This window comes from Gopherus flavomarginatus, chromosome 2, assembly GCF_025201925.1.
Source record: "Gopherus flavomarginatus isolate rGopFla2 chromosome 2, rGopFla2.mat.asm, whole genome shotgun sequence".
NCBI lineage: Eukaryota > Metazoa > Chordata > Testudines > Testudinidae > Gopherus > Gopherus flavomarginatus.
Genome location: NC_066618.1, coordinates 68,425,392 through 68,447,081, shown reverse-complemented (window position 1 = coordinate 68,447,081; position 21,690 = coordinate 68,425,392). Strand labels below are relative to the sequence as shown.

At 45.0% G+C, this 21,690-nt stretch overlaps 1 protein-coding gene across 1 annotated transcript in view; it reads left to right on the top strand.

Moving 5' to 3' along the window:
* Positions 1–10,815: 10,815 nt before the first annotated feature.
* The window catches only part of DAZL (deleted in azoospermia like), a 51,413-nt gene continuing 40,538 nt past the window's right edge, over positions 10,816–21,690 (top strand). The window contains exon 1 of the mRNA XM_050938526.1: positions 10,816–10,909. Coding sequence (XP_050794483.1) covers positions 10,907–10,909 — 3 coding nt within the window. The 5' untranslated portion in view covers positions 10,816–10,906. The remainder of the gene's footprint in view (positions 10,910–21,690) is intronic.

Here is a 21,690-nt window from a genome sequence, read left to right as displayed (position 1 = left end):
AAAATCTCATAGTGTTAAAGCCAATTTTCAGAATGGAGAGAGCTAAATAGTGGTGTCCCCGAGGGGTCTGTACTGAGACCAGTACTGTTCAACATATTTATAAATGATTTGGAAAAAGAGGTAAATAGTGAGGTGGCAAAATTTGCAGATGATCAAAACTACTCAAGATAGTTAAGTCTAAAGCAAACTACAAAGAGTTACAAAGGTAGCTCACAAAACTGGATAACTGGGCAACAAAATGGCAGATGAAATTCAAAGCTGATAAATGAAAGTATTTCACATTGGAAAACATAATCCCAACTATACATATAAAATGATTGAGTCTAAATTAGCTGTTACCATTCACAAAAGAGATCTTGGAGTCATTGTGGATCAGTGGTGGGAGTGGTCCGTCAGGGTAATCCACTAGTGGGCCGTGAGACAGTTTGTTTACATTGACCGTCCGCAGGCACAGTCACCCACAGCTCCCAGTGGTCGCGGTTTGCCATTCCCGGCCAATGGGAGCTGGGGGAAGTGGCGTGGATTGCAGGGACATGCCTGGATGATGCTTCCTACAGCTCCCATTGGCTGGGAACAGCGAACCGCAGCCACTGGGAGCTGCAGGAAGCCGTGCCTGTGGACAGTCAATGTAAATAAACCGTCTCACAGCCTGCCAGCAGATTATCCTGACGGGCTGCGTATAGCCCACGGGCTGCAGGTTGCCCACCACGACTGTGGATAGTTCTCTGAAAACATCCACTCAATGTGCAGTCATAATCAAAAAAGCAAACACAATGTTGGGAATCATTAGAAAGGGAATATATAATCAGGGCCGGCTCTAGGCACCAGCAAACCAAGCTTGAGGCAGCACAACTTCAGGGGTGGCATACCGAGCACCTTTTTTTTTTTTTCCCTTCAGCAGTTGCACACCTGGAGGTTTTTTTGTTTTTGTTTTTTTGCTTGGGGTGGCAAAAAACCTAGAGCAGGCCCTGTATATAATACAATGGAAAATATCATATTGCCTCTATATAAATCCATGGTATGCCCACAACTTGAATATTGTGTGCCGATTCGGTCACCCTATCTCAAAAAAAGATATATTGGAATTGGAAAAAAGAAAAGGGCAACAAAAATGATTAGGGGTATGGAACAGCTTCCATACGAGGAGAGATTAAAAAGACTGAGGCTTTTCAGCTTGAAAAAGATATGACTAAGGGAGGGTATGATAAAGGTATATATTAATCATGACTGTTGTGAAGAAAGTAAATAAGGAAGTGTTATTTACTCCTTCTGATAACACAAGAACTAGGGGTCACCAAATGAAATTAATAGGCAGCAGGTTTAAAACAAACAAATGGAAGTATTTCTTCACACAATGCACAATCAATCTGTGGAACTCTTTGCCAGAGGTGGTTGTGAAGGCCAGGGTTCAAAAAAGAACTAGATAAGTTCATGGAGGATAGGTCCATCAATGGCTATTAGCCAGGATGGGCAGGGATGCAAAATCATGCTCTGAAGTGTCCCTAGCTACTGTTTGCCAGATGCTGGGAATGGGAGACAGGGGATGGATCCCTTGATAATTACCTGTTCTGTTCATTCCCTCTGAAGCACCAGGCGCAGACTGGGCGAGATGGACCATTAGTAGAGCCCTGCAAATCCACGGAGATCCGTGGACCATTTTTGCGGCTAGTGGATCAGATGCAGATACAACTGTGCAGGGCTCTACTCACCGGCGGTGTCTGACCCGTGGCGTCAGGCTCGGGCAGCCCAGGGGGGCACAGCATGCTCGGGGCCGGCAGCCAGCCGCCTGGACTGGGTGGCAGGTCTGAGTCGGGGCTGTCCAGCACCTGCTCATATGCCACTTCCTGTCCAGCAGCTCAAGCCTGGCCATGGGGATTAGAGGCCCCGGCACCCCATCCCTCCACCCCACTGTGATGCAATAATCACTGCTGCTGCCGTGTGCGGTTGCTCATGAGCCCCCAGGAGCAGCATGCGATGCAATGTCCCTTCCCCACAGCCTCACCCCCTCATGCTACCCCTTCTCCTCAAGACCCCCCTGCTCTGCCCATTACCCCCAGTTCCTATCCTCATGCTGCCTCTTTCCTGTAAGGCCCTGCCCCCCACTCGCTCCCTTCTCCCCCCACCACATCGCTAGCCCTTTTGGTATGGCTTGCTGCCGTGGGTGCAGATGCAGGTAAAAGATGGCTAGCAGATCATGGGTCAGATTGCAGGTTGATACTGGCGGATGTGGATCAGATGCAGATTCATATTTTTGTATCTGTGCAGGGCTCTAACCATTAGTCTGACCCAGTATGGCCATTTTTCTGTTCAATCTCATTTTTTGAGGCCTACCTCATGATTTTTGAATTTTTGGTGTTGACCGTCTGGTTTCTAACCCCAAGATTGTGGAGAAAGTTTAAAAACATGAACGCTGAATGCTCTAATATCAGAAGGCAAATGAAAATAATCTAAAATGTGTTATTTTTTAATCTCATTATTTTTAGGCAAATGTTTGGGGCCTCATTTACGATTTTTGAATGCTTGGAGATGGCAATATTGTCAAAGTATGAGATAGAGGACTACTGGCAAAGTGCTGAATGTTATTTCCTTGACCCAGTCAGCTGGCATCAGACAGAGCCCTAAGACATTAATACCCTTGTCACACGACAGGGGTCAGTATCCATTGCCTATAACTACAGAAGGAATCCCCCACCCCCCGGTTGCAGAGTAGCTGTGAACCTTATCCACAGATTCTGTGGATCTGTTAAGTTTTCTGCCACTCTGTGTGTGACATTTTACACAAAATATTTAATTAGCAAATTTGTATATAACCACAAACTTCGCTGATGGCCAATGTGCCCTCCTCCAAGTAGGGCAGGACACAGAGATGAATAAAATTTGGGAGTTGAACCTGGGATTGGCAGGTGCTGGGTAGATGGGTAGGTACTGGAAGGCATTAGGGTATCTGGGTTCAGTGGCTGCTGGCTTTCTTGGGTCAATGATGATGCTTTCTGATGATGATGTTGGGAACAAAGCTAGGGCCAGTACTAGGCCCCTTACTGTTTCTGCTGCCGCCACCTGCTTCATTTGTTCTTGCTGAAACTAATGACATCTCCTTGCAGCAGCTTCCTTTCATGCTTGGACCCAGCACAGGGAGCAGTGATACTGCCTATTCAGTAGGTACCACAGTGGCCCCTGGTGACTGGCATCAAATATCACAGGCTATTTTTGTAGTCCAACCGAATGTGTGTTATTTCAGAAGGGCCGCAGAAACGTCTGACAGGCTTTCAAATGTGTGTCACACAGGATGTGTGGCACTTTGCAACCCTCGGCCCTGTGGATTCTTATGTGACCCTCTGGCCAAGACAGAGAAGGAAGAGGATCTGAACAGTGTCAGATCCCTGTGGCTTGCCCCTTACTGTCCCTGTGTGATTCCTCACTGAAGGAGCCTGAAAAACTCAGCTTTGTGCAAGAAATGTGCCACCTTTGAGCAATCCTCCTGGATCCCAAATCTAGCTTCTACCCCACTTTGTTGAGTGGAACTGGACTGGTTCCACCACTGTCTGTTGAGTCTCTGCACCTGTGAAGGCAGGACTGGATTTTGTCCTTAGGGAAGTTTCAGGCTTCTCTGTAGACATAAAAGAATAACACCAAAATTAAAAGTAAAAATCCCATTGTGAGTGAAAAGGTAGAAACAACAGTAAAATTCTCAAGCATCTGTTTCCAAAAAGAACTGTTATTTGAAACTCCTTCTCCCATCCCCACTCCTAGCCAGGTCTGAGAAATCCTACCTTTAGTGCAAAAATTACAAAGATGCCAGGACATACTTTAGAAATTGATAATCTGATAGAAAACAACAGAGGATGGAAAATGAAATGTGCACAAACTCAATAAATTCCAGTGCTTCTTAGAGCAACAATACACCAGGTCTATTTTCTCCAGCAATTAAATAACACCATTGTCACTACCACTGCTAAATTATGAATCTGGATCATCCCACATTTATAACAATAAATCCTGCATTTAGATCCAGTGCTAAAAAGAAATGTTTCAGTGGATGCCACCATTCACAACAGGAAGAGTCCATTCTGGTAGTCTCTGAGTCAGATATGAACAAAATTGGATCATTTTCCAGAGATTAAGATAAGGCGGCTATTATATATTTCAGATTCTACTTATATATTGGCTGCATAACAGATGCTATCAAGTTAAAATCTGTAATACTGTATTGGATGTACATTTTGTTGTCATAGCTATTGGGAGGAGGGAAAATAATAATATAACATACAGGGAAAATTCTACTTTATTTTATACCCGTTTTACACTAGTGCCTTCAGCATTGTGGCAGAGATGTAAATGAGAGCAGATTTTATCCCAATGTGTTCAAAGACCAAGTTAAAGAAAATATGAGCTGACAACAGAAGCATATTGTAAGACCAGGCAACCTCTGCTGAGGTTTATAAAAATTACAAGATCCCAAATTTCTGTCCACATTGCCAGGAAACTATGACTAAAGTACGTGTGTATTCAGGCACATATTTCTACTTGACTCACTAAGTCTGCTGCAAAGTTTTCCTTTCAAGCATTGAAGGAATGTGTATTGTTTTTGATGATTCTTTTTATGCATGTATAAGTGTTTCTTCACCTCTGTTAGGGTAAAAATCAGAATGCAAAGACATGGCAATGATTTATTTAAGAGAATGTTTTTTATTCTATCCTAAAGCAAACTATTCCTTTTTCTTCACTGACTGACTTCATTTGGTATCAGACTTCAAGAGAACCCAGATTATGAGGTCCAAGTTCAAGAACTTTTTTCCTATTCACTTTGAAATTAATTTTATTAGCCATTTTTACATTTGTGATCAGCAACCCCTGCTTAAAAGCTCTGATTTGTTTTGTACCTCATCACTAATTTCTTTTGAAGCTGATTCCAATACACTTAGTGAACACCTTGCAGAGAATACTACCCAATTATCCAATTCTTTTTGTAACCCTTTTTATTTTTTAAGAAGTTATAATATAGAAAGGCATATGTAGTGCAGGTTATTGTTTAGATACATTTCCAGGACATCTCAATAGTCAGCACTATTCTGGTCTGGATACAGGGCAGTTTGAGGCTGAGTCAAATGACTGCTGCAATAATGATTAATATATTTGTTACCTGTTTATGGAATGATTATTTTTAAGATTAATCATGATTTTGCATGCAATTGATGACTTAAGACTTATTGGCCAAGAGATCTCACACAAGGAGCGAGTTATTCTCATGGGTGTACTATCCTTTGGAAGGTAAATATAAGCACACACAGTGGTACAAAATTAATAATGTTCTTGGCATAGCTACGGAAGCCAGTTCCATAGTTTCTGAGCTCTCACACACCACTAGCTTCCAGCAAAACTATGGGCTTAGATTACAACAATACGGCGGCCTTAAAAGATACACCACTGCATCTCTTCCCCAATGCTTTACCCTACCAAGGCTAATAAATATAAACTTCTATTATTCTGTTCTCCTAAAGAACATTGATACCATTGCAGTCCTAAGAATATGACAGTCCAACTTCTAGCAATGAGAGATGGGCAGTATGTCTTAGGTTACAACAATACAGTGGTCATACATGGCCACACCATTATAAGGGGCTTTTGAATTTATCAGAGAGAATACACTGAAGGTTAGTCAGGGTGGATGGACTCTGTGTTTGTGTGTGTTCATGCATGCGATGCTATCTGAAGAGACAAGTAATCATTTCCAAGCCTCTGACAGCTGCTGGGACTGGATGACAGGGGGATGGATCTTTCCATAACTGCCCTATTCTATTCATTCCTTCTGAAGCATCTGGCATTGCCCACTGTTGGAGAACAGGATACTGGGCTAGATGGACCATTGGTCTGACCCAGTACAGGCATTCTTATGTTATGTTCCTCTAAGTTTATACTACATTAATTACTTGGTGTTGGCAGCTGTTTTTTTGAATGCTGTGAGCAGTCATTCTGCTGGAACTCCTTATTCACATAAAGCTTGGGACAGTTTGATTTCGGCTGTGGTGAGTGCTATCCATACCTCCCTACAGTGGGAAATGAAAAAACCTGAGATTTTCATCCTAGCTCCTCCCCACATTCTTGTCCCCAAAGTTTCTATTTGCCACTGACAAAATCAAAAGGCATAGAAAAATATATTTGGGTGTTTTTATTCAGGAAAATAACAGCCCACAACTTAGTCCATTGAGTGACATCTGAGCTTTAGGGATATTTCACTCTCGTGTTATATTTCCTTATAGATATAAAATGCAGCATGAACCTTCACTATGTTGGGAAATCTTCGCTTGTATACTCTGCATTGCTGCTCATTTGTATAACTGAATAAAATACAAAAACAAAGAGGTTGCACTTCTTGGTAGTTGCTTTCCTCCTTCAAGGTCATTTAAATCAGAGAAACATGATGTTCAAGAACTCAAGATCTGTCTTTGTTGTAGCCTGTCTAAACAGGACTCATTTGTCTGCTACTCTTCTGTTCTGTTCATCTCTTAAACATCTGGAGGAATCAGGCCTGAAAATCTGAACGAATCCACAACAGTCTTGGTCCAAAAGCTTAAGGTTAGACAGGTATATGGCAGTATCCCAACCCTCCCTCTTTATATGCCCCTCTCTAGATATAGTACTTTAATGTGCTAATTAAGAAAACATCTGAGGGGAGAAAGAAGGAGGTCATAGGACCCAAAGTGACAGTGGACTTCATCTCTTGTGTCTCTGATTCCTGGGTCCCTAATTTCCCCCACCTAGATCACATAATTAACCTAGTTTACTCATAAAAGGTGATGGTACAAGCTAAAGAAAAAGGGAAGATTAAAGAGGAAAACTCAAACAGAAAATTACCAATTTCTAGCCAGAAACCTCAGATAATTCTGATTACCAAGCAAGAGAATGTTCCAGCAGCCCTGAAAGACATGGGAGAAACAATGCAAAAATGACTTCAGAAGATGGAGGAGTTAGGCAACAAGCAGCTTTCAGAACAAGTAAGTGCTATTTCCACTCCACTAAACAAACTCCAAAAGGCAAAATCAGATTTTTGGAGCAGTTGGGGTGGGTAATTGCCATATCTGAGGAATGTAGAACAGGGAAATTCTGAGTTGTGGACCTGAAAGATTAACAACAAATTCAGGACTGCTGGAAAGCAACTTGAAAGACTTCAAGGACAGTTCAAGGCACCCCAATAGAAGTCCTATGAGTTTTCCTTAGGGCAAATAAGAAAGTAATAGATTAATCTGTACACATCCCTTGCTGATTTTTTTTTAACATGGCATTTGGAGTCTGAATGCAAACTCAGTAGGCTGCGTGCAGACTTCATTTCTTTCTATGCTAATAAGTAATTCTTAAATTTTCACAATGAAGTAGGTTATACCATACAGGCAGGACAAACACTTGGATTATGGCAAAAATTCTTGGAGTCAATCTTTTCAGGAATGAGGAAAAATATTCAGACTGGAGAGAGAAATGGAATCTAGTTTCTTATAAAGGAGTATGACTGATGTCATTATAGAAATATAGAAATTATAGAAATATACAACAAATGATGCAAGGTTATTTGATACTTATGTGCCATATATATATATATATATATATATATATATATATATATATATATATATATACACACACACACATACACGAACATTTCAGCTGAACACATCAAAAGGATGCTGTATATTGATCTTTTAACTGGGCTCTAACAAGAAAAATTGTTAATATTCAAGGAAAGAGAGTAAGGAAAAAGACATGGATACTCTCAGAAAAGCTAGCTGAACTACAGCTTGTGTGGATATTTGGAGAGAAATGCATAAGAGAAATTACTCTGAAATGCATCTCTTACTCTAGAATTGATTTAATTTGCACTGATAGAAGTAATCTTCACACGGTAGAACAAAGTGAGATAAATTATATCATTATTTCAGATTATGCCTCTATGTGGGCTTTAATGAGCAGTTCATTGGGACCAAAACAGACAAAGCACTGGGTTTTTATGATAATTTATTGCAAAATGATAACACAGTTAAATAGCACAGGTCAGACATCAAAGAGTATATGTGTAACGGCACATCTGTGAGTCCACCTTCACAGAATAATTTCCTGTCACTGTGGCAATGAAAATAAGTGGCATGAGAGTAGACTGCAGTATATTTTAAATTACTTAGAAATAAATTTGGGAATTTATGGGGATAAACAATTTAAACAAGTTTTACTCAGTGGGAATGATCAAGAATTCCTACAACTGCAAAATTAAAAAAAAAAAAAAAAGGAGTGGCATAGAGCAAGAAATAAAGATCAGAAAATATCCACACCATGATGAGTTTTCACTAATATATATCAATTTTTAGGGGAAAATAATCCTCATTATTAAGAAGGGTTTTGTTGAAACTCTGAAAATTGTCCCTAAGTTGAGACAAATGTATAGGTTTAAAACATAAGGTAAACCTTTTCTCCACTATATATATCCTTTTCTCCAATGTCAAATATAGATTTAAAAATACTTGCAAATAAATTAGTAATGAGAATCATTGGAAAGTTGATTAGTTGTGACCAAACAGGATTCAAAGCTACCAAGCAGTCTCTGCACACAGTCTGAGGTGAACATTAGAATCTAATCTTTCAAAAAGATCCTCATACATAGACTTTTGTGCTGTCATGGATCTCTTTGTAGAAGTAGGCCCTTAAACTGTTGGCCTCTGATTGGTCTTAAGTACCAAGACCTTTTACTTCTTTCCTTAGATAAAAAGTGTTTTACTGAGGCCTGGTCTACCCTACAGCATCAGGTTGACGTAAGGCAGCTTAGAAAGCCGGCTCCCAGGATCCTCGCTTCCTGCTCCAAGTGGGCTGCCACCCAGGCTCTTGGCTCCCTGCTCTGATCTGGGCTGCTGCTCTCAGCTCCCCGCCGGGAGCACGGCAGCCGACCAGACTTCAGGTGCGGATCTCCCCGCTGGGAGCCCAGTTACCGTCCCTGGGCTCTCCAGGCCCCACTGGGAACAGGGCAGTTGCGCTGTGCTTCTTGACTCTCTGTCGGAAACGGGGCAGCCAACTGGACACAGCATAGATCTCCCTGCCTGGGACCTGGCTGGCCACCGGGATCTTGGCTCCCCACTGGGAGCATGGCAGACGCCCAGATTCCAGGCACAGATCTCCAAGCCAAAAGCCTCGCTGCCCATTCTCCCTCTCCTTCTCACTCTGCCCCCACCACGGGGGTCTCAGCTCTCCACTCTGCACTGAGCAGAGCTACGCTTGGCAGGGTGCTCCACACCCGGAGTCTGGTCAGCTGTCATGCTCTGGGTGAGGATGCACACCACCAACAGAGGGCAATATGGACATGAATGTCTGGGCTGGTATTTTTAGCCCTGCAGCCCTCTTAGAGTGAATCATTTGACCCAGGCTGTGAGATTCGGTGCAGCGGGTTTTTCCTGGCAGTGTAGATGTCTACACTGTGCAATTAAAAATCTTTGGCTGGCCCATGCTAGCTGATTTGGGCTTGTGGGGCTCAGACTTAAGGGGCTGTTTATTTGCAGTGTATACATTTGGACTTAAGGTGGAACAGTTCCAGAGCCTGGGCTGCAGCCCATGCCCAGACATCTACACCGCAATTAAACAGTCCCTTAGTCCAAGTCAGTTTAGACATACCCTTAGAGCAGGTGTGGGAAAACTTTTTGGCCTGAGGGCCACAGTGCGATTCCAAAATCGAATGAAAGGCCGGTTAGGGGAGGATGTGCCTCCCCAAACAGCCAGGCGTGGCCTGGCCCCCAACCCCTATGCAACCCCCCACACTTCTCGCCTCCTGACAGCCCCCCCGGGACTCCTACCCTATCCAATCCCCCCCCTTCCTTCTCCCCTGACAGCCCCCTTGGGACTCCTGCCCCATCCACAACCCCCTGCTCCCTGACTGCTCCCACCGCCCCATCCAACCCCCCCTTTCCTTCCTGACTGCCCCCTGGGACTCCTGCTTCCATTCAACCACTCCTGTTCCCCACCCTCTGACCACCACTCCAAACTCCCCTGCCCTCTTACCGCACTGCCTGGAGCACCACTCAAAGCACCGGGTCAGGCTGCAGCTCTGCAGCTATGCTGCCTGGCTACCCAGAACATTGTGCTGGCAGCGCAGTGAGCTGAGGCTGTGGGGAAGGGGGAACAGTGGGGCTAAGCTCCAGGGCCAGGAGCTGGGGAGGTGGCCCGCAGGCTGTAGCTTGCCCACCTCTGCCTTAGAGACTTGCATAGATACCAAGCAATGGTCCCAGTCCTGTTGTCACTTAAGTCAATAACAGAACTCCCACTGGCTTTGATTGGAACAAGAGCATGTCAAGATTTGGTTAGAAAGAGAGAGAGAGAGAGAGTTCTCTTATGAAATTCTATATTACAAAAAACTTCAGTTTGAAAGTGATTGTTAAAGTGAGGAAATCAAACTGAAACCTCTTCTCCAGGGCCATGTTTTAACCGAGGACCGATTAAATGCGGTAAGAGTCTCAAAGGATTATTAAAATTAACACCTGCTGAGCAAAGTCCTCCCATTTGATGGAAAGAGCTTATGCTATACAGCAAAATGTTACCCTTTTCACTGGCGGCCAGGGGGAAGCTACAGGGCACCCACTAAAATACCTTTCCCACCTCCAGAGAGGTTAGAGCAAAACCCACCCCAATCCAACACCAGATTAAAGGCAGGGTGGGAACACCTCGAAGAAGTCAGTCTTCGAACAAAGCCTCCTTCCCTCCCTCCCTCTTCCTACAAACAGTGCCCCTCTGGGTGTGGCCTTTCCCCGCCCCCTTCCCCGCACTCATTACTTAGAGGCGGCTGGCCGAGGGGGAAGAGCTGCTGTTTTAGGGGGTAGGCGGGAGGGAGTCGGTGGGGTTAGTTTTTACACGTGCATGGGCGCTGTCCCGCGTGCGGGGAACGATGGTGAGTGGGGCTGGCGGCAGGGCACCAGCTGAGCGGGGTTAGCGATGTGGTTTGGGGTCGGTGCGCTGGCTCCGGGGGACAAGGCCGGGGCTCGGGGGGTGGTGATCTGAGCCTTGGTGTGGGGGAGTCCAGGGGGAGGGTTGGGGTCGAAAGCCGCTGGCTAGTTGTAGGTTGGGAACGGGGTGCAGGGCTGGCTTGCCTGTGGGGAGGGGCTCGCCACGGCCTGAGGCTCAGTGTGACTGAGGTTGGGGGTCACCGGCCCTTGCATGGGCGAGGTTCCATGTGGGGTGGAAGCGGCGGGGCTGGAGGGCGAGCGGTCGCTGCGGGGTGCAATGGGCCGGCTCTGCCGAGGGCAGGAAGCCGGGGCGGCGAGAACACAGCGCCATGCCTCGCAACCGCCGCCATTTTGTTGCAGCCTGGCTGGCGACGCCCGGCCTGTTCCGCTCGCTCCCCGTGCGCGGGAGCCCAGCGCCAGGGCGGGCGGAGCGCGGAGCTGTGGCCGCGGCCCCGCCCTCCCACGCGCACATTGACTGCGCCACATGGCCCCGGTTCACCACCGGCAGGTTCGGCTCCGGCCCGTCCCCTGCCGGCGTGGGAGCGGTCTCGGGTCCTTCTCTGCAGTCACACACTAGTCTGCGCCCAGGGGGGAAGCCCCGGCCCGCTGGGGTGAGTGCTACTGGATGGAGTAGCAGCCGACGAGCGTGGGGAGTTGGGCTTGTTCCCCTCCTGCCTCGGCTCGGGGGCTGAGATTAGCCGGCCTGTGGCGGCATTTCCCTGCTCTGATGCCCAGTGAGGTGGAGGCTTCAGCGCGAGGTCACCGATGTCTCAGATCAGCTGGTCTGTAGGAAGCATTTTCAGAAGAGCGTCAATCATCCTCTTCCCTTCTGCCTCTCTCTCGGGCTGTACGGGGTAGTGCCCCATAGGAGGTCAGATCTTGCAGAGCGTTTGAAATGCATGCTTCCATTGGTCTCATGGCAGGTTCTTCACTGGCAGTAGTGGATGCAGGCACTGCCTGGTAAAGTTAACTTCCACTGGTGTGTCTGCTACTATGGAGACTTGCCTAGGCTACTGTGGAAATGCATAACAAAGCAGTTCTGATGTCTGTATATTATAGTTACATATTTCAGCTAAAGTAATGTTTTAGTTTGAATTTTTTCAAAAGCAATTTCATATTATAAGCTTGCTATGAATTGCTCTTCAAAAAAACCAAACAATTGCAGTTCTCAGATGTGTGTGTTGAAAGTACTAAAAACTAAAATGTGCATTTTTTTCTCTATCAAACTTTTAAAGGCCAAAAGTGTACCTTATTGTTTTTGAGAGAAATTAGTTCTCTTTATGTGAATTCTTTTTCAGGGTGTACTAGGACATATTTATCTCTCACACATAGTTAATCATTTACTAAATAAGAATAAGGAGACTTTTCAAGAAAATGCTTGATGCTCTTTGCACATCCCCTTTCACTATATCATGCTGTTGTCTGTTGGGGGGTGGGTGTCGGGGTGTGCTGCATTGATGTGATGTTAATAATAGGACTACACTGATAAAACCATCTGAAGATACTAGCAATAAAGAATCTCGGTTGCATGGTAGCCGTTGTGTTGTAGCTCTCAACATGTACTATGCTCTGTACAAACATATAAAAACTGCCTTTCCTGCAGGTGTGCACAGAAAGCTGTCATAAATAATTGGCTTTAAAATATTTCAAATGGTGACACTAATTAAGTTGACCTTTGTATTCTCAAAGCTGATTGTTTAATATTTTCTTTTTTTGTAAAAGCAAATGTTTTAGTGGCTTGCCTTTCATATTTAAATGCAATTTTGCTCTTCACGTTTCACATTATTTCATTTATGGTAGCATGACACTGCTATATTTTCTCGCTACTGCAATGAGGTCCTAAACACACACAATCCAAAAGCCACTTCCTATCATATTAACAACTTGATTGTATATCCGCTTTCAGTCTGTACAAGTTCTGTTAAGTATTAGACCGGGGTGGGCAACCTATGGCACGGGTGCCAAAGTTGGCACGCCAGCTGCTTTTCAGTGGCACTCACACTGCCTGGGTCCTGCCCACTGGTCCAGGGGGCTCTGCATTTTAATTTAATTTTAAATGATGGCTTCGTAAACATTTTAAAAACCTTACATACAACAACAGTTTAATTATATATTATAGAAAGAGACCTTCTAAAAACGTTAAAATGTATTACTGGCACATGAAACCTTAAATTAGAGTGAATAAATGAAGACTCGGCACACCACTTCTGAAAGGTTGCCAACCCCTTTATTAGACACATACATCTAAGCCAGTGGTCCCCAGTGCAGGGGTGTATGTGGTGGGGCAAGGGCCAGCCCCCACGGGGGGTGGGGAGGGATGGGAGCACCCCCACCATGCTCCCCAAAGCTCTGGCACCAGTCATAGCTCTGCTATAGCCCCAACTGCAGTTCTGCTCCACTCCCAGGCCAGCTCCGCCTTCAGCCCAAGCTCCTGTGCTGAGCCAACTGTTAAATAATGGAGTGGGGCCATGGACAGATTTCATTACTCATAAGAGGTGTGTGTGGTGTGACAGAAAACATTTGGGCACAACTGATCTAAGGTACCCTTTCTCCCCATTCCCCTTATGTAAGCTATTTTATATTACCAGGGTCATTTATCAGCTAACTGCTTTACTTTTGAATTGAATTTAACACTGGGACAGCAGACTTTTTTCACCTTGAGTGTTTGTTCCAAAACTATTTGCTAGAGAATCTTTGCACGCTTCCAGCCTCTTATAAGAGTAGATAAAAATAGAGGTTGAATTAATTATAGATAAATAATTGTATTGGTCTACGTGGGTGCTCAAACTTTTCCAGTCATGCCCCACCCCCTTTATCAATAATGGAATCTGTCTGTGCCCATCCTCCAATTACTGCACAGCCAAGGGTTCCTTGGCAGCAGAGCTTGGGTCGAAGGCAGAAGTAGGGGTAGAACTGGGGATTGGGGAAGAGCTGGGGCTACAGGCAGAGAAGGAATTAAGGGGACCTGCTCTGGGGACAGAACGAGTGAGGGTGGAGCTGGGTCTGGAGGTGGAGCAGGACTGGGTGCTGAACAGGGCTGGAGGTACAGCTGGTCTGGGAGCAGCGTGGGACTGGAAACATGGTGATCCCTCTGTGCTGCCTCCCCCCCCTCCCCGAATGTTCCTCCATGTCCCCCCGTGGGGGACACGTCCCCACACTTTGAGAGCCACTGATGTATGTACAACAGAGAAATACTCCTAGCTGTCAGCTACAAGACCCAAGTCCTGAAAAAGTTGATTAAGGTATCAACTAGCTTTCAAAAAGCATGTACAGTACTTGGCTAATAGCTCCACCTGCTGCTTGATGGGTAAACTACACTATAACTATTATAGGGAGCCATGTTCCTTCTCCCTTTCAGGTAATATGCTGTCATGGTAACTGCAACTCCTGTATGTAGAAATGCTGCACATGTGGGTGCAATACCAGGAGTGTGAGTAGACATTACATATCTTTATATTCTGAGCAGGGTGTGGAAGGAGTGGAGAAAGGTCAAACTCAAATTCCCGGTCTAGGGAGAAAAAAGGCACAGGCATATTGCTCTGGGGTGGGCTAATTGAAGCTCTAGTGAGGATACAACAGAACTCTTTTTTAGGTTTGAGGTTTGTTTCTTTTCATAAATATCAGCTCTGCTTTATTATAAATATTGTAGGGTATAACAGAGGCCCTGCCTATTCAGAGGCAGAATAGGACCTAGTGCTACAGCAGCAGCAATGCTTACATTCTTTGGCAACTGTCATGAAATGCCCTCCATTTCCATCTGCCATCTTTTTCTGTACAGCTATCTAAGGGTCGTCATCAATTTTCTATCAGTTAGTACTTTCAACTATCCCTCTATTTTTGAAAATGGTTTTGGCTTTTTTTCCCCCACTAACTTTTCCAAGGCAGCCTGGCTGCACTCCCTGACTTTTGGTTCCTGTGATGTTGGCCGGCCAGCCAGCCTGGATCAGAACCTCTTCCTATTCCCCTGTATAATAGGGAAGGGTGGAGCTTGAAGTCACCTGCCAGTGCTGGCTACTCCTAACTGCTAAGATGCTCTCCAGGAAGCTCAACTTGAGATCTTACATTCTTGGTTCACTTGGCTTCCTGGCTGCAAGTTAGATTCCTGTTCTGGTTCCCCAACTTCCTGCTGCCTGACTGTGTTTGACAGTAGAGAGAGCATACACTGTAATCTGTTTAATTTCCCATTGTCATGAAATCTTGGGAATAAGAGGCAGCTGCAAGAAGAAAACATAATTTCAGATGCATGGCTGCAGTAAAACAGCAAATGGTATGACATAAATATTGAATTCCTTGGCATTTGGAATCTGATTTTACAGGCCCCAGATTGAGATGAATGAGGCAGGTCACCCCACTACACTTAGAGCTATTGTTGCAGGCTGTGTGTTCACTCAAATATATTACTGCTTCAGTTTAGTCAGTTAACTTTCTAGGTTTTATTTCCAACAATGAGGGTAAGAAAGACTTGGGAACTTCAGTTCTCATTTTAGAGTGTAATTCTCCGGTAAGATGTAAATTCAGTGGCCACGGAATACACAGGGCTCTTGAGGATAGGCCAGCATATATGGCTATAGAATCTTTGCCTTATGGGAGCTTAAAATGATAACTTCTTGCTTTTTCCTCATCTAGGACTTTTGCTAATGCCTTGTTATACAAATCATAGCGGCTGGAATAAGGGCCAACAGTCTACATGCTTGCATTATATAGATTCCCATTTGGGATGGGGACAATGAGAACTTTAGGCCAAATTGTCCGAAATGGGCATTCTTTCCTCCTGACAATTGAACTGGACTATGGCTGAAATGCACTGTGACATTACAGACTCGGAAAGGTGACCTACCAGGGAGGAAAAAAGGCACATACCCATTCTTTGCTGCTTTATTTGTAAGAAGACTTTTCTTAAACTTGTCTCAACACTAAAAAATTGATTTGATCTATTCAGGAACTCATGGATAATTGGAGAACTAGGACAATTACGGGAGTAACACCTGAGCAGTTGAGAGGTTAAAAGATTTTTAATTGGATTGCATCCAACGAAGTGGGTATTCACCCACGAAAGCTCATGCTCCAAAACGTCTGTTAGTCTATAAGGTGCTACAAGGTTCTTTGCTGCTTTTAATTGGATTGTGTAAATCTGGGCCATTAACCTCTTTAATCCCAGTGCCTAATGCTTTCCCGCAGATGTTTATCTCTAGATCCAGAACTCTGCAAAATTCGCTCAAAATTCACATTCGAGTCTTCCAGCAAAACTAGGAAAAATCATAGGAACATGCTCCTAATACAAAGCTTAAACTTCCTGAAATAAATTAAGGTCGTGTTTTATGCATCAAAAGCAGAAAAAGTGTAACTTTATCTTCCCTTGCAGGTCATTTTGTAGCTGGACTTAAGAAATTATTAGCAATGAAACTTGTTAGTTTCATTTCTCTCTCTTCCAAGGTTCACTTGACAAATCAAAAACCTGTCAGTGGCGCCAAACTAGTTTGTCTAAACTAGTGGAAAAGTGTCTAAAGTATAGCAATACAAGTCACTGCAAGATGTACATAATAGACTAGTAGATGACTGATTCATTGAGAGGCAAAAGGCTGAAAAAGCCTTCAGCCACCTGAGGAGAAGTACCCCGATAGCCATTGAATTAATGTATAATGGCTATAGCAGTTTAAAATATTTTTTCTGAATACTGTAAAACAGACTTCACAGAAGAACAATGACAGTTTAAAAAAAAGCAGGGAAAGATGTAAACATCTGTTTTAAGTCAAATTACACTTTGTAAAGTTACCTTTAACTAAATGAATTACATTTTTTTAGCCTTATGGTTCAAGTTAACCTTCTGAATGTAAAATGATGTAGTGTGGTCTTCCTGAGATCAAAGAAAAATGTCTCCAGTGCCTCTGCTGCTGCTCATGGTATTGTCAGGCAGCTGTAACAATGTGGAATTAAGTGGACTGTGGGTACTTTAAGTGTTGCGGTTCAGAATCTTGTAGGAACTAGCAAAAATGGCAATTGTCATTTTTCACTCTGCTTACGAAGCCATGAGTTGTGGCAGGTATTGGAGACACTCAAAATGCTGTGGAAAGATAGTGTAACAGACTCCCTTTGCAATAGTGAGGAGGGCTCTGAAGCTTGGAAGGAAAGAGGAAGAGAAGGTTCCTCTCAGCAGCTGCAATGAGAGCTTCATTCCCTTGGTACAGGGGTGACCAACCTGAGCCTGAGAAGGAGCCAGAATTTACCAATGTACATTGCCAAAGAGCCATAGTAATATGTCAGCAGTCTGCCATCAGCTGCCTCCGCCCCCCAGCTCCCAGTGCCTCCTGCCCACCAGCAACCCTGCTGATCAGTGCCTCCCACTTTCTCCCTATTCCTTTGATATCCTATAGGTATAGCCCAATCTCCTGTTTTGTGGCATGCAGGAAACTCTGGGAGGATTGGAGGGGAGGAGTGAGGGTACGGCAGGCTCAGGGGAAGGAGTGGAGTGGGGGCAGGGCCTGTGGCAGAGCCTGGGGTTGAGCAGTGAGCACCCCCTGGCACATTGGAAGGTTGGCATCTGTAGCTCCAGCCCCAGACTGCACATCAACTTCTGAAGAGCTGCATGTGGCTCCAGAGCCACAGGTTTACCACCCCTGCCTTGGTAGTATCCCCCTCTGTAAAGCATGCATTCAGGTATAGGTCTTGTGTGCCTAGAAAGTCAAACTTATTTTTTCAGAGCCGGCATGGGGATTGACTTTCAAAGTAAAGGCCTCTTCTCTGAAAACTCCCTGCCACTTCAAATTAGCAGCTCAGGTATTTTATTTGATTTCAGCTGCTTCCTTATCTTCAAAACACAGCCAAGAGACAAGAAGAAACCTTCTCCCTCCCCCAACTCCCCCAATTGTGCACTTGCAAGCAGAAAGTGGACAAACAGCATCTGAGAGGGGACCAATAACTGGAGATAATTATACTGTTTTTCTTCACAGCCACTGGCATCTTCTGGTTTGAGTCCTGATTTGGTTAGAGGCTGGCTTAAACAGATTTCGAGTCGTCCAGGTCCAGTAAGAACCATGTCCACCCAGAGCTAGGTGTTATGTTTTGCATCCTGATGGCAATGCAGTCTAAATCTCAGTATTGCCCCCAGATGTATTGCCTACACGGGCATCAGGAAGATTTACAGAGTGGAACATTGTGGTACTTCTTACATAGGAGAGAGCTGTCATGGCAGGTGGATGTTTTCCTTCACACTGGATCCTGTTGAAGATCTCTGATATAACTTTGGTGCTACATTCATTTAGTATTACTTTGATCCTGTTCCCGCAAATGTTTGGAGCTCATCTTCCAGAGAAACGAAACAAAAGAAAGGAAGTAACATAAAATATTATTTACCACAGCACTGAGGCTTCTCTTACCTTTTTGCTGCTTTTCCCATAGATGCCTGGCATACTCTTGTTCTTTCCCTGCTGGCTTTCCCCCCTCAGTTGAAGATAACTCCTTTTGACAGTCCAGAAAAGTATTTTCTTTTTTATAGTCTCATTTCACTCCCGTTTCTGTAGCTGTGTAGTATGAGGTGGGACATTAATCACAGCAGGAAAACCATAAGGGATGTCTAGCCCATCTCTCCAATTATAGCGGAAGGCTGTTATGGAGGGACAAATGGCTTGAAAGAAAAACACAGATGAATAATGGGAGGGGGGAGAAGGAAGATCGACCTATATGAGCACCCTTGTCTGTAAATCAGATAGATGTGTACCTTGAAGAATCAAGGAAGTTTCTCTTACGAAAAGAGATGAAAGAGAAGTGCCCAGTCCTTTCTGTGTAACACCATTGAGGAGAAATACTTCGTCATGTACAGTAGCACTTCATTCCTGTGAATATGAAATTAATGGCAGGGACACCTGCAGGAAACAAGCTGAGGTTGCTGGTTTCTACTTTTGCATTTGATAGCTACCTTTGGTCAAACTGTACTGAAAACTTAGGATGTAGCTAAACTGAGGATGAGTTTCCATACAATTACCACATGTCTGCTAGGTATCCTAATTATGAAAAGTTATCATTTTAAAGAGTGCAAAAGTAATTGCATTTAGTAATTGTATCTGGATATTTAAATGATAGCTCTAGCCTAAAAGGGTTTTGAAGGGCTCTGGAAGTAGAGTTGAAAAGCTAACAAAACTCCATTGCTGATTTCCACTAAATTTGACTACCATTCCATGAGTTTGCTTAGAGAAACTGGAACTCTTTAATAGCCAGGCACAAAAAGATGAGGATCCTATAGGTATATCCAGGGAAATAGCTAGTCTTGCTGTAGCAGTCTTGTGGGAAGCTACGTATATAACATTCTATAAAAGTTGTCTTAGTTCATGCACAAAGATTGCATTGTATTCAATTTTCTTGATACAGCAATATTTGTTTCTTGGTATGCAAAAATCTGAGTAAAAATGCCATGGGAAAAGTCCTCTCAATCTACAAATGCTTACCTTTATTGAAAATGTTTAAGGGACTGCATTCATGGGGCCATTACACAGATACACTGACCTTTTTGCAGATGATACTCTACAACTTGGTTCTGGCATTAATTCTTGTGGTGTTGCTACCTATTTTTAAGAAGTATTTTGTTTGTACAAAAGGCTCAACCAGTCAAGACTTACTTCTTTTTGAGGGCTTGGAAGTTGTGCTGCTGCTCTCTCAGATTTTAAATTTACTCCTTTAGGGCGGTGAGGCTTAGGGGAATAATTAATGGTGTTTGCCCAGGAAGTGACTGCATCATTAAGGATTCAATGTTGAGGATACCGCTTTGTTCCTTGACTCTTGTTGACTGGGACAGGTTTGGGTGAGGAGCCAGGGATGGATGAAGAGTTTGGGATTCAAATAATAGAGTTTGGGGGTGGAGCCTGGGCCTGGCTAGGCAGGGAGTTTGTGGTGAAGAAGCAGAGGGATCTGTGTGGAACAGATAGCACTGAGTTGGGGTTAAGGGGGAAGCTGGATCTGCAGCAGCAGTGGACCCTAAGACTCAAGTCTGTGTTCTGCTTTTGACAAATGTTTGAAACCCATTGACAAAGTGTGTGTCAAGTTCCCCTCTAGTGTTGGTCCACACTGAGACTGCCAACCTCTACTGCTATCAGTTTCTTCAGTGTCACAAGTGGCAGAGATCTGGCTGGATTTAAAGCAGGGGCGGACAAACTTTTTGGCTGGAGGGCTGCATCAGGTTTCCAAAATTGTGTGGCGGGCCGGTTAGTGGAGGCTGTACCATCCCCAAACAGCCAGGTGTGGCCCAGCCCCACCCCCTGTCTGACCCCTCCTGCTTTCTCGCCCCCGACAGCCCCCCCAGGGACTCCTGCCCCATCCAACTTCCCTGTGCCCTGACAGCCCCCACCACTGACTGCCCCCTGCCACACCACCCAACCCCTCCTCTCATTCCTGACTGCCCCCTGGGACCCCTGCCCTCATTCAGCCCCCTTGTTCCCTGCCCTCGGACCACCCCAACCCCTGTCCACACCCTGACCACCACCCCAAACTCCCCTGCCATAGAGTGCTCCCTTACTGTGCTGCCTAGAGCACTGGTGGCTGGCGGTGCTGCAGCCGCGCTGCCCAGAGCAGCAGGACAGGCAGCTGCGGTGCCCCAGGAGCTCACAACCTCACCGCCCAGAGCATTGCACCGGCAGTGGAGTGAGCTGAGGCTGCGGTCGGGGGGAGGGAAGAGTAGGGGAGGGACCGGGGTCGAGCCTCCTGGGCCAGGAGCTCAGGGGCTGGGCAGGAGGGTCCTGTGGGCTGGATGTGGCCTGAGGGCCATAGTTTGACCACCGGTTCCAGTCCTGTGGATAACTCCTGTGGGTGTCATGAGCCACCTGATGGAATTTTTGCTTTTCAGTTAGCTTTGTGTTCTCTATTAAAAAAAAAAAAAAAAAAAGCCCAGGAAATCACTTGCACACAACTTCATGAAAAGAATATTAAGTTTGCAAAGTCAAACTCAGAAGTTAGAGAAATGCCAGAATTAAGGTTGGCTGTTCAAACTTAATTTGTCTGCCTTGTGCATCTGTATTGTGACTGTCTTTGATTACATGATCATTTACTGCCCCCCCTCCCCCGCCCTGGACTCCATCATTCAGTGCACAGGCTGAACCTGCTATGAGAATGAATCAGGATTGTGAATGGAAGAAGGCTATAGGACCCCCCCCCCCCCATTTGCTGTAGATATTGAGCATGCATGTACCTATTGCAGATACTAGGAATACTTGCCCAAAAGGCCCATCCTCTCCTCTGAGAGGACAAAAAGGGGCAGGGGAGTGAAGGTCATAGAGCTGATATAGTGTGTGTACTGTTTGTGGATAGTGAGACAGGCTGGGCTAGGCCTGCCACAGCTAAAGACCTGCCCTCTTAGCTGAGGGAAATGAGCCATTGGACCTAGGTTGCATGTGAGTAATGGGGATAACAAGTTTAAAAACAAAACCAAAAAAAACTGGAGAAGGGAGTGAAGGTCAAAGGGCCAAAACTGTGTACCTGTGGTTCTGGGAGATGGTAGACCTAAGCCTGCCCAGAGCTAAAGGCCCTCCCCATCAACTGGAAGGAAGGGCGGGCCAGAGAACCCAGACAACAAGTTGCAGGGATCAAGAAATGGAAAAAAATGATGGTAGTGAAAGTCAGTGAACCAAAACTGTGTGGTAAATGAAGCAGGGGACCAGAGGAAGGAAGAAGATGGTCTTATGGTTAAGGCAATTGAATGCTACCTTGGGCAGCGATTCTATCCCTGCCTCTGCCACAAGGATGT